Source organism: Acomys russatus, chromosome 32 (genome assembly GCF_903995435.1).
Source record: "Acomys russatus chromosome 32, mAcoRus1.1, whole genome shotgun sequence".
Classification (NCBI taxonomy): domain Eukaryota; kingdom Metazoa; phylum Chordata; class Mammalia; order Rodentia; family Muridae; genus Acomys; species Acomys russatus.
This window is the reverse complement of record NC_067168.1, coordinates 4611078-4625243: the sequence shown is the minus strand read 5'-3', so window position 1 is coordinate 4625243 and position 14166 is coordinate 4611078. Positions and strand designations below refer to the sequence as shown.

The 14166-nt window shown below is 39.8% G+C and overlaps 1 protein-coding gene across 1 annotated transcript in view; it reads right to left on the bottom strand.

The window, feature by feature from the left end:
- Hmgcll1 (3-hydroxymethyl-3-methylglutaryl-CoA lyase like 1) overlaps nt 1–14166 on the bottom strand; it is a 130584-nt gene that overhangs the window by 44343 nt on the left and 72075 nt on the right. The window contains exons 4-6 of the mRNA XM_051140544.1: nt 11771–11866; nt 9780–9928; nt 1515–1578 (exon numbers count right to left, since the gene is read on the bottom strand). Coding sequence (XP_050996501.1) covers nt 1515–1578; nt 9780–9928; nt 11771–11866 — 309 coding nt within the window. The remainder of the gene's footprint in view (nt 1–1514; nt 1579–9779; nt 9929–11770; nt 11867–14166) is intronic.

Here is a 14166-nt window from a genome sequence, read left to right as displayed (position 1 = left end):
CCCAAAGTCAAACCATTTGGAAATATTCTTTAAAAAAAAAAAAAAAGAATATATAGCAGTCTGTGCAGATTCCTAGTGGAGTCTTGGATGTAAGTAAAGCAATATAAAACCTAAGCTTCATCGGTTCCTAGTTTGCTTCTCTGAGCAAGGACCTTTCAATGTGATAGATAATGAGATAGCCTTCACAGGAAAATTCTCCAGGAAGCTTTAGAACTTCAAATGCGTGCACAAAGGAGGAATTATTTCAGCTGGACTGAGAGTTTAATTTACATAACTTTGGATTGTCTAGTAATGTCACATTTACTGTTTCAGTGTTGCATAACAAAATTTGTGAAAATTTTCAACCTTAGCAAAAATTTACATTAATATACATCTACAAATAAGTTGCTAAACTAATCCCCAAAGCAGAGTATTTGGTATCCGTTTGGAGGAATTAATGGTAAAGGAAAAACGAGAAATAGTAAGCAGATTCAATAATCCAGTAAACATATTCTTAATGACTATAACCCATTGTCACACATTTCTGACGTAAAAATAATTTACCATAGTAATGAAGTTCAAAAATTAACAGAAAAACTTAAGTGCATACTCTGACATCAGTACTAAGGGATGAAGGAGTAAGAGCTTCCTACATGTGTGCGCACACTGTCTGACATTGTGATGGAGAAGCATTCTGTTGGGCGTTAGTCTGGTGCTACGCATTCTAATGCTAATTATTGGCCCCCAAGGTCTGGTTCCCACCCAGATGAGCACATTCTCAGGCACATCTGTCTGTATACCTGTCTTAGTTGTGTAAACCTGGCTCTACTTTATTTACAGTTTATTGGTTAATAAAGTTGCTGAACCCTGTGACTGGGCAGAAAAGAGGTGAGTGGAGCTTAGGTTCCCTGGCTTGAGGTCTCAGGAGGGACCACAAGGACAGGAAGAGAGGGAAAGGAAGTGAAGTTATGTCAGGAGTAGAGAAAGCCAAAGAGGAAGTTGCCACAGAGCAATATGATCCATAAGCAAGCAGCCAAGTGGAAAGACTGATGGAACAGGAGCAGATCAGACAGGAACTATTAAGACAAGCAATATGAGGTATGTACTGGGAAATAGTAATTAGCTTGGAGGGCTGGTACCTGGCCAGTTACTGTGCTTTAAGGATTTTATAAATCCACGGTCTCTGTCTTGACTGTTTGGAAACTAGCCATGGCAGAGAAGCCCCCTAGAGGCTACTATCACCTTCCACAAGAGCATCATCCCTTTGGTTAAAGACATGTGCAAGCACCAGAAAGATGCTTTTATTCTTTACCTTTAAACATCTAAATTATAAGACTCACCCACCTTTGGTAAAGTATAGCCAATAGATCTATATTAAAATGAAATAACTAGTTAAGAAACACATCTTCAGTGAAATTTTCCCAGTCGTGCTTCTTTTTAGTCTCTGCTATTGAAATTCAATAATTAATAAAGAAAAGTGTCTAAATAATACTCATGTGTTACCGGTAGCCATAAAGATTGGAGGTGGATCTTACTTCTGTGACTTTTTGTGGTGTGATGCTTCCTTCATATGGACAGCCCAAGGCACAGGACACATACCTACATTGAAAAACACAGAGCAGTGTGATCTGTTCCTCATTGACAAGTTTCCAACTTAAAAATTAATAACAAAGAAGTACATGAGGCGAAATTATTTTTCACCTTCACTTTATCCTTCAACTAAAGACAAATTATTTCGGAAAATTTAAACATGATTCAATCTTTTACTCTACCAAAAACGTGTAATTTGATAATATTATTTGATTATGATAGTGACTAAAGAACTCATATGAGCCTGTTTATACTATAATATGGATGTAGTTCTCAACCCGTTGGGGGTTCAACAAGCCTTTTATAGGGGTCACCTAAGACCATCCAACATATCAGACATTTATGTTACAATTCATAACAGTAGCAAAATTATAGTTATGAAGTAGCAATGAAAATATTTTATGGTTTGGGGGTCACTACAACATGAGGAGCTGTATAAAAAGGTTATAAATTTAATATTTAAATAACCAAGAGCTTAGAATTAGATAGCGCTGGCATGCAAAATGGAGTTTCTCTCCGTACATTTATCTAGATGTTCCAACTACAAATAAGATACGGCCATGATTCATTTCCAGCCTCAAGAACTAGCCAGGACCTCAGAATCCATCTCAGTTCTCCCATGGGTTTATCCAACTTGCTCCCAATGGAGGAGTATCTAAATGGGCTTAAAGGTTCTAGGTGAAGAGAGATTCTATAAAACTTCCTCAGCAATTCATTTCTACTTAAAGAAGATGATCCTCCTCCATATTAAATAACCAAGCTTTATGACAATCCTATTTAAATCATTTTCAGTTTATATCCTATCCCACTTCATCGAACTAGGTAGTGGTGGCTCATACCTGTAATCCCAGCACTCAGAGGGCAGAAGCAGGCTCTGGAACTCTCTGTGAGTTCGAGGCCAGCCTGATCTATAGAGTGAATTCTAGAACAGCCAGGGCCACACAGAGAAACCTTGTCTCAAAAAAAAAAAAAACCAAACAAATAAAAACTAAAATGAAAATAGAACGCGTCACACCTCTGGTGTCGGGAGTGAAGAAAGCCACATGGGGAGAGAGGGATGATGGAAAGTGAGGCTGGAGGTGCCATTCTGGGTCTGGGATAAGAAAGATTCTACGGAGCAGGTACAAGACTCAGATCTCCAGATAGATCTTCCATCTATTCCTGGAGTCCCCAATGAGAGTAGGAGTCCGTTGTCAACGTAAATGCACAGGAATTTATTAAGCTGACAGGATGGGGTCTACCATACCAGGGGAAGTGATCAGAAAAGCATGCAGCCGAGTCTGTGTCAGAGACAGCCCCACTCCCCTCACTAGGGGACCCACAGGAAGCCTGAGCTGCCGTCTGTGCATGGTCCTGGGTTGGTGCTTCAGTCTCTGTAAGCCTCCTCTCTATATATAATTTTAAATAGATATTAAGAAAACAACCCAATTAGATGTGGAGTACAGATCTAAACAGAGAATTCTCAAAATAGGAAATTCAAATGGCTGGGAAACACTTAAAGAAATGGTCATCATCCTTAGCCACCAGGGAAACTAATCAAAACTACTTTGACATTTCATTTTTTTTTTAAATTGGAGGTAGATTGTTCTCTCATACAATACATCCCTACCACAGTTTCTCTTCCCTCCACTCCTCTCAGATCCCCCCAATCCCTCCCCTTTCTCCCAGATCCACCCCCCTTGATTCCCTCTTCAGGAAAAAGCAGGCCTTCAAGAGACAACAGCCAAACACAACAAAACAAGGTACAATAAGACAAGGCAGAATCTCTCATTATGAGTCTAGATGAGGCAACGGGAGAAGAGTCCCAAGAACAGGCAAAGGGGCCAGGGACACACCCTCTCCAGGCAAAGGGGTCAAGGACACACCCTCTCCCATGGTAGGAGTCCCACAAAAACACCACGTGCATACCATGCATGCAGAGGACCTGGTGCAGACTCATGCAGACCCCTTGCTTGCAGCTTCAGTCTCTATGACCCCATACTATGCCCGCTTAGTTGATTTGGTGGGCCACGTTCTCTTGGTCTCCTCCATCCTCACTGACTCCTTCTATCTTTCCTCCCCATCTTCTGCAAGATTCCTGCTGTATACCACTGAGAATGGCTAAGATCAGTAAAACAACAGCTCGTGCAGGTGGGGATGCAGAGTGGAGGGAATCACTCATCTATTGCTGGTGGAGCTGTCACTATGGAAATTAGTGTGAAGTCATCAGGAAGACGGGAACCGATCTGCCTCAAGATGCAGCTATACCATTCTTGGGCATATACCCAAAGGATTTTTCATACTATTGCAAGGATGCTTGCTTAAAATGTGCTTTCGTGCTTTATTCATAATAGCAGAACTAGAAAACAAATATCCATCAACAGAAGAATGCATAATGAAAATGTGGTACATTTACACAATGCAGTAACAAAAATTTACTCAGTCGTTAAAAATTCAAATCATGAAGTTTTCAAGTAAACAGAGAGAATGGGGGAAAAAAATCATCCTGAGTAGGTTGATTACATACATACCTGAAAGACAAGTATGGTACGTAGTCTCTTATATGAGGATGTTAGTGTTAAGTCGATGACAAGCAAGATACAGTGTGTAGAGCCACTGAGGTTAGGTGTAGTGTAAGGGACTATGGGGAGAGAGGTCTCCCTAGAAAAGGGAACTGGAGTAAACAGCTATGGTTGGAAGGAAAGGTTGGGAACAGAAGGATCAAGTGCAAAGGAGAGCAAAGAGGGAGACAAGAGAGGGAATATGGGGAGGGACAACAAAAATTAAGTGTTGGGGATGATAGGCCACATGGCCAATGTTCCGCCATCTTGTCAGAGCCTGTACCTTTAAGTCTCTGTCTTTCCCAGAGCTTGCCTTTCACCAGAAACTAGCTGACCCTGTTGTGGGTCGGCAGTTAGACTAAAGACAGATAGAGATGGAGCAACCCTGTTATGGTTTAGCAGTTAGACTAGACAAAGAGGGAGCCAGATACCCTGTGTGGCAGGACATTATGACCCTGCTTGGAATTCCCTGTTTTGAGAGAAGCCTGCAGCTGGGTTGCTATAGCAATATGCTTCCCTGCCTTCTGACTTATAAAAGCTGCTGCCTGACTAATAAAGTTTGAGAGTTTGATTGATCAGCTTTGCTCTCCTTCTTTCTGTCTTGCATTTTTCAACAGGTGACCTTCCTCCTGAGTTTTAGTCGAACCCCGCAGGCCAGGGCAATTAAGGGCCATTTGAGGAATAGTATGGAAACCTGCTACAGTAGTAGTAGTAGTAGTAGTAGTGTGTGTGTGTGTGTGTGTGTGTGTGTGTGTGTGTGTGTGTGTGTGATCTAAATGAAGACGCCAAATGAGAGGGAAGACACAGCCTAAACTGAACATCTCATCACCAAAGCAATCTTTCTGTATAGGGACTGGGTCACATCTAATTGAGTTCTTGGAGAAAGGAGTTGTCTCATGAGAACCCACAAACAACCCAGGCCATTGCCAACACTACAGGTGGCTCTCGACAAACTGACAGCAAGGCCCTGTTGCTGAAGACAACACCTACACAACTCACTGAACATGGAGAAGTTGAGCCGTTGCCAGCATAGAGCCTTCATCCCTGTGTGCTACCAGCTTTGGTACAGGAAGGTCCTGTGCATGCTACCAAAGGAGAAACGTAAACAGCAACCCAGGTGAAAAACCCTTGCATCTATCATGGGGTCCTGCCTGCATGATAGTCTAGCGCAATGATGTCACAAAGTTTTGGGGAGTAACCAACCAACATCTGATTTGACTTATAAGGCCAAGTACATGAGATGGAACCTGAGACTAGAAATCCCAGGGACCAAGGGTAAAAACCAAAACCTACTGTTCTACTAAAAGAGCCTAGCAATAAAATGACAATATTCTGCTGTGCTCATAGGTCTGTGCCTTCTTCAGCCATCATCAAAGACGCTTTCTCCTGCAGCAGATGGGAACATTTCACAAAGAGAGGCTTTGGAACACTTAATCCTAAATGGGACTATCTCCATCAAATCCCTCCCCTCGGGGCTCAGGGGACCTTGCAGAAGAAGAAGCGAATAGTGTAAGAGCCAGAAGGGGTGGAGGACTCCAAGGAAACAGGGCCTCTAAACAACATGATCAGTGCACATATGAGCTCATAGAGACTGAGGCAACACAAACAGGGGCTGGACGGGGCCTCTGGCTAGACATTATGGCTTCCAGAGACTGAGGCAACCCGAACAGGGCCTCTGGCTAGACATTATGGCTTCCATCTTAATGTTTTTATGGGATACCTGAGTGTGCAAACAAGTGGGTCTCTGTGTCTACATATGTTTCTTGTGCTTTTTCTTTTTTTTTTTTTCCCCCTCCTGTTTGTTTGTTTCCTATTCTGATGTGCAAGTTTCTATTTTATCTTTATTTTATTATTATCCCCCAGAAGCCTCTCTGTTTTCTAATGAGAGATAGAATGGAGCTGAGGGTGGATCTGTATGAAGAGAAGATGGGGGTAGAGAGAAGGGAGAACATAATCAGCGTATATTATATGAGACAAAAAAAAAATCTATTTTCAGGAAAAAGAAAAAAGTTCTAAACAAAAACCCAAACCAAAAACTAAAGCATGATAGTACATTCCTATAATCCCAGGACTTGGGGACGTGGGCTTTGGCGGGGGGCAGGCGCTGAGCTAGGCAGAATGCCACAAGTTTGAGGTCAGCCTAGGTAATTTAGGACAGACAGAGGAATTTAGAACTATACAGCAAGACCTTGTATCCAAAACCAAGCCCCCATGCCCCAAGAAATCAATGTAATAGATAAACTGACCATCACTCAACCTCAGGCTCAGCTTCCTGTTTTATAGTGGCGTTAGGTTACACACACTTAACAGAAAATAGAAACCTCCAGGTGAACACTCTACATATCAGAAAACAGCTTAGCAGATGTCTGAGTTTTAGTTTTAGGTAGCATATTTTGGTAACTAATTATTTGACTTGACATTTTCTTGCAGCCCCAAATCTAGGCCTGAGTTTAATGATGGAAGTTAGAAAGTAACTTTTTGGCAGCTTCGGCTAATATGAAGATAAGGCTGTATCCACTAGTGAGTTCCTCCGAGGGACACTTCCCAGTGGCGGGAGCCATTTGATAGGAGCAGCCCTGCCTGCTCCTCGCTGTGCACGTAAAGGCAGAGCTCCGAATACACAGACTCATTACCCGTCCGCAATAAGGCTGCCTTCCCCTTCAAGGTCTGGACCATAATCCATGTGGCATCTGGCCTCAGGCAGCAAGGACGGGACACACAAACTGTGCAGCATGACTTAGATAGATGGATTGGCTAATTCAGGTGGAAGGCTGAACATTTTGAATAAATGTGTTGGGCTATAAATCATCCCTTGAAGGGGAAGTCGGGGGTGACCGCCCTCCCTTTGTTGGCAGTTGGGAAGGTTGCTCAACAGAACTGAGCAACCAATTGAAAAATAGTTGTACACTGGAAGACCTTCCTTTACAGTGAGTCTTCCACTAAAGAAATAGATCACTAAAATCTGTGATGCAATGTCTTTAACAAACAAAACAGACTTGGTTTAGATTGGTTTGGGTTGACTAGTAAACTAGTAAACTAGTAAATCAAGACGGCACTCGTTGTGACTGGAGGAAAATCCTACACCTCACCTCCTCCTAACTAGTTGTAAACATAAGTCACACTGTATAAACAAATTATTCATTAAATAAAACATTATATCTCATAATCCTCCTTGTTTGCTGTAGCTAAATAAAATCTATGCATTTTATACTAATTTAATTAATAATTTGCCTTACTTAGTTTATTATTTCATTTTCTTTCTTTCTTTCTTTTTTTTTTTTTTTGAAAATCAAGAAGAAATGAGACAGATGTTATTCACAGATATATATTCTTGCATTTTGTAATATGTTAAAAATAAATAAATAACTTAGGCTCCTAGTTTAAAAAAAAAAAAAAAGGAACTACATGCCAAGCCTCAGGTAGCTTATTTAGAGGTAAAATGGCAGCCACATCGTGCAGCTGCGTGCAGATTTTTCAGGTTCCTGCCGGAGAGGTGGAGCCTCCGGAATTTTCATTTTATAATACGTACTTATAAGCACGTACCACAGCGTGCTATACAGAGAGGACATGGAGTTGGGAAAGGCATGCGGAGGTGAGGAAGAGGCAAGGGGTTTAGAAAGAGAACTGGGTGAATGATGTGAAAAATACATATCGTGTGCGTGTGCGTGTGTGTGTGTGTGTGTGTGTATGTATGTGTGTGTGTGTGTGTGTGTGGTGTGTGTGTCATTCTCAAAGTACAAATAAAATGTCAAAATAAACCATAAAAATAAAATCTTATGTAAATTCAATGCAAAGTTGGGAAAGAAAATAGATTTTATTGAGTACCCAAACAATTAAGGACTACATATACTAAAAATTACATTTCTAAAATTGGATAGTCCTCTGGAAGATCCAGAAATAAACTTCAAGCTGAAACAAAAAATAAATAAATAAAAGTATGCTGGGTAGCCTGCATTTTTTTCTACATTGCAACCTATAATAAAATATTCACGGTAATCCAGTGATGAGGTTTTTGTGGTGAGTTTCCTTAACTTTCCTGTGAGAACTAGTTTCCTCTAAATCAGTGGTTCTCAACATTCCTAAAGCTGCAACTCTTTAGTACAGTTCCTCATGAAGTGTTGACCACCGAACACAAAATTATTTTCATTGCTACGTCATAATTTTGCTACTGCTGTGGATCATAGTGTAAATATCTGATATGCAACCCCTGTGAAAAGGACATTTGACCCACAAAGGGATCACAACCCACAGGTTGAGAACCATTGCTCTAAATAGTCTTCACATTTTGCAAGGTGTTGATGTCCCTTTTCTTCTAAAGAAGAAAAAAACTTTGATATTTTAAATTTGAAACTTTATAGAATATCTCTCCTTTCTATTTTGACTAATTTGTCCTTAAAGTAAAATTTAAAATTTAAAATAAAAATTAATAAGTTGGCCTTAAAATAAATATGCTATTATTTTATGATGATGGGATATGTATTATTTTGGCTTCAATTTTTTTTTGTAAGTTTTTCATGTGAAAAATATCTATTAAGCCCCAAAGACAATTCAATATTTAAGAAAAAATACTTTATGGTAGAAAATTTGAAAAGATAAAATTCAAAAGAAAACAGATGGCATACCATAGGCTAAGTCTATTTGTTCTCCAGATGACCTAGGCTTAATTCCAGTCATTCTAAGTCCTCTCTCACAGCTAATCGCCTTTATAGTACTATTATTTTTTAACTTCCAGTACTGGGAATCACTAAGCTAATGCTCTCTTTTTATTAATTGTTAACTCATTCTGCCTCTACGGACTTTGCTCATCTCAACTAAAAGAACTACAAGGTACATCTTAATCCATTACATCATGAATTGCATGTTCATTGTACCTGGATGTTTATATAATTATTTAAAAATATAAGCTACCGCCTTTCTTCAGTAGCAAGGAATTTATTGCCTGTTTTTTCAGTTTACATGAATCGTTTCAAATGCTGTAACTGCTGGTCTCAGAAGCAGCAAAACCAAGCACAGACTTTTCCTCCTTCCTTTGGTCCCATCCAACACCGTCCAGCACTGCTAATGGCCGCTGTTCCTTCCTGTCTCTGCTCTCCTCTACTCTGCTTCCTAATGGTTTGCACATGGCTCTAGTGCAAGAGCCCCCAAGACATTGAACTCAGAAACGCCATTACATGATATTTCAACCCAGGCTTCCATGTAAACTCCTAAATGAGAAAACTGACTTCTAGACCTTCTGACAGTGTTTCCTCCTCTGTTGCCTTAATGGGATCTCCTGTGATGAAAGCTGTTGATGCGGACCCAAACCGTGCAGTTTCTATGCAAAATGGGGCGTCTCAGATACAGAAACAGCTCTAATTTACTTGCACCTGTGAGTCTTACACGGCAGATAACTACATCTGGATAGCCGAGTCTTAATGTCACATTTGCATGCTAGATCTCCTAATAGCAATGAGATTCCACATTCCATGGGCTAGAAACATGGTAATTATTAATGAGATATAATTGCATAGTGATTACTATAGACAATATGGTTCGAATGCTATGAGATATATATATATATATATTTATATATATATATGTCAGTAAATGTGTGTGTGTGTGTGTGTGTGTGTGTGTTTGTAAAACTCTGAAAATAGATCCAAAGGAAGCCAAGCTGGGTTTCATGAGTACCCTCTCACTGGGATGCCCATGTGCCTCGCGGAGCTGATGACCTCCTCAAATCTTCCCATACTTTCTTCGATGGAGCAGTTAATATTCTTCTTGCTGAAAGATTCAGAGGCAGCACCAAAAACCGCTATCTCGGTGGCTCCAGCAGCGACCTGGAAGACACAGTTCACAGCAAAGCTAACAAGTTTTAGTCTCGTGAGCTGTAGCGGAAGGCTGACAGCGCTAAGGCCGGGCCTACGCTCTCACGTCGCACTAAAACTGAGAGCCGGAATGGGAAAATATTTTAGAGTAACAAGAAAATTCCACGAGCTGCAGTGTTCTTAAGATTAGGAGATACATAAAACACAGCGGTGATGGTCCTAATTCTGCCTTTCGTCATCTTATCCTCAAAGCCCTTGAACTGTAATTATGGAAAGAACATGTATACCCCACTGAAGCCTTCGTTTTTATGGAGAACATTATTTTGAGACCAATTACTGAAAGAGAACAGTACAAACTACTTCTGTGTTCTCTTTTCTTCCTGTAATCCAACAGAGAATGCCTTCCCAAGAGAAACTGTTTTCCCAACTCCACATTTTGCCTCCGAATTTCCCTTATACTTCGTAACTAGCTTCTGTTGCTTTGCACCCTGCCCACCAAAGCCATGCACTCGGGAGACTAAGGTGCAAGTCCGATTGCTAGTCTTTAACTCTAAGATGATGACTGGGTTAACGCGACCTGCCTCCTTTCCCCTTTGCTGTGTTTATACCACCCGCAGCGTCTGTAGTAATGTGTTTTCAATTGTCGAGCCTCGCAGATTTCTCAGATGCTTCTGCAAGACCCCATGTTAATGTCTCACTCACTGTATGACTAGGTTTTATGTGCCCTTATCTATTAATGCCTGTCAATACAATAAGAGGGGGAAATTATCTTTCTTCTGGCATTTAGAAGACATTTGTTTTGTTCAAATGTCAATTTTGACCCTTTAAAATAAACTTTCTTTTCATTACACACCTACTCTTTGCCAGTAATATTAGAACAGTGCCTGAATTTTTTGTAATCTGAAGAATTCCTGTAACTATCATCAGGCTATTTTTATGAATGCAGCACAAACTTGTTTGCGGTCCAGTCTCAGGAAGATAAGCCTGACTGCAAACCTACAAAACTCCCAAGCCAGCATTTATTTTATTGTTAAACTCCTGTTAGAAGGTACCCTTGGTATATTCTCCAAGATGGAGACCTTCTCTTCTCTGGGAAGACTTGATGACGGCCATATTCTGTTATTGTAAAAGCTATAAAACTATATTAAATCCAATAAAAGATAAATGGCTCCAACAGCATATACACCAACAGGTAATACATTGAATGGACTCCAACAACCTCAACTTTAGGCTGCATAGAGTCAAACACAGAACTTAAAATACTCATGGACATACATAATATATACTGCAACAGCTTTGCAACAAACACATCTAAAGACAACGCAGGATGTTTTTACATAAAAGCATTGGGATTCGTTTTGTGCGTGTAGTCATCACATGAATCACATAAATCCCTGAACTACACAGACTCAAAAGAAACAAAAATAAGGGAGATAAAGAAAGTCATCAGAAGGAGATGCAGTGCCAGCACTTAGTTTAGTCTCAGAAAAGAGTCCGCAGAAACAAAAAGCTGGCCCCAAAATGTCGACATGACAACTATTTCAGGAATATTGGTGATTTTTATAATGCTTCACTGGTAGGTGATTAAGATATACCCCATAACAGGGAAGCACAAAATGCACTTTTACATTTTCATCCCAAATAGAGAAACATATTTTTGTTGCTCAGCTCTTTAATAATTGCATTGAAAGGCTGTATGAAGGATGCATTGAAGAGCTTGATTTCTGGGTTCCTGTTAGTTTTCAGCAGAGTAATCGCATATGATGGCTGGTGAATTGCACATGTCAGCATTTTGACTCTCAAAGATCTTCAAAACAACAAAGGCAACTTTAGAGAAAACAGCAGCACACTTACGGCATGGTGAAAACCCTGAAGATTAGGGATGAGGACAGGATAGCGAACTCCTGGATGCTGATAAATGCCTCTCATCACTTCAGTGTGATCAGCCATCTTAAATGCATAATAGATACATGTAAGTATGGAACTGAGCAAGGTATCAAATATATTACTAGCCTTCTATGTAACTTAGCGTTACATATAAAACATATTCTACAGGTTAATGGCCCACATGAGAGGTGTTCAGATGTAGTTAAGGAAAAGGAGTTCTTGCTCTCATACATGCACTAGAACAAGGCATGACCCTACTAATTCACATACCAGGACCCAATTGAGTGACTACAGAGGACAAGGATTCCTGCCATTTTCTTATAACCAATATTTATTTTCTTGCAGTCATTTGGTAGCACCAGACACTCATGATAGAACGGAGAATTTGAAGGGTAAAAGACTATGTTTGTTGTCACACAAAACTCTATGCCTAACTGTCTTTTCAGTGCATGAAATTTTGCAATGTTTAAGAAAATATGAATTTTATGACACTATTAAAATCATTTAATAAATATGGAATTAATAACTCAAGTTATCAGGTTAACTTGGATATTCCAGTTAGTAGCTATTAGCATGATTTATGTAATATCATTATAAGACTGCTATATGTTCTTACATATCAAGAAGTAAATAAACAAGTAAATAGTTCTTGGTAGAAAAATTAAACCACATTATCAAAAGCGGAATTTATGATTCTACTAAAAATCAAATTTGGATTAAGATAGCAAATCTACAAAGCCCATGGATTGATCCAATAATCTAATGCTAAGATCGCATAGAAAAGCTAACATGTATTGTAATGAGGATCACATGGTCAGACATGTGGGTGCTTCTGTGATGCTGGACAGAGATGACCCCCATCATTTCCCCCTGGGCTGGATAGTGGGCTATGTGTCCTGTTAGGCTTTGAAATACACATATGTAATGTGCATAATAGACTGTCCATATTAAGAACTAAATGAACAGCATACAAATCCAAACCATATTAAAACTATGGTATAAAAATGTGTATAAACATGAGCAGTGGAACAGATACTAGATGTTAGCAGAAAACAATCCGAAACTACTACCCCGAAATGAGAGTGGAAGGGAGACGGAATTATTTATCCTCCATTCATCTTACTTGTAAGATGATCACATACTGTTTTCATTAATAAAAGTAAACAATGAAAATATAACTTTTGTTTACACACACACACACACACACACACACACACACACACACACATATAACTCAAAGCCCACTCCTAGCTACACATTTCCTCCAACAAGGCCACACCTATTCCAACAAGGCTGCATATCGCCTTCTAGCACTGAGAAAATATTTAAAAACTATTGCCATGCAAAAAAAGGCAATTAATGAGCAAACACTGAAGAAAGGCATTTTATGAAGCAATCACCAACATTCACCTCAGCTTTTTAAAATACTATCATACTTAATTTATGGATACTTGTCATAGTTTGAAAGTTTACATTTCTGTAACTTAATTATTTTACCATAAAAATTGACATTTGTTGCCCTACCCAAATAGAATCTGGTATCATAATTGTTCTTGTGGAAAAGAGTCCTCTGCTTTTACACACTTAGGAAGGAAGCTCCTTGCCAGTAGGTTTTGTTTATTCTTAGTATGTCCATGGTATCTCCAGTTGTAGCTAGTTCTGAATTCTCTTACCATGTTAACTTAATCTTTTCCCCTGCTCACCAGCATCTGGAAGTATTTTGCTTTGGTCTAGCATCAATGCAGAACAGTATTCAGATATCACTGGACTAAAAGTAAATAATGCTTGAAGCTGTTGTTTAGAATCTCCTCTGGCCAGGTCTGCCAGTGTGACTCTCTGCATGCAGGGGGGTAGCGGGAAATACAGGCAGACAGGCGAGCACGGGAGCGCTTCAACAGATGCCATCGATTAGTGCAAATGCGTAAGTGATGTGGTTTCAGACCTTATAACTCAAAACTCCATATGAGCAGTAATTCCTCTTAAAGGTAACATTTGGAAACTCAGTAATGAGAAAAAAATGAGTCTTGAGTGCTTCCTGTCAATCCTGGGTGAGAGTGCTGAGGGCAGCTATGAACAGCAGTATAGCCTGGGTCCTATAACCACGACCCATTCATAGACGCCTAGCACAACCCTCATCTATCTTAGCCTCAGTAGCACAGAGGAAACCTTGGTCTGCTTGAAGAAGTAAGACACTCTTAATAAATCACAGGCTTACAATAATAAACACAGGAAATCTCTGGAAAATTGAACATCCTTTTTTTCTTTTCTTTTTCCTACCCAATACCCTGCTTGGCTGTGGAAGCTAAAACGGTCTGACACCATACTCACAAAACTTAAGTCCCGAAGCCTTAAAACTAATTTGG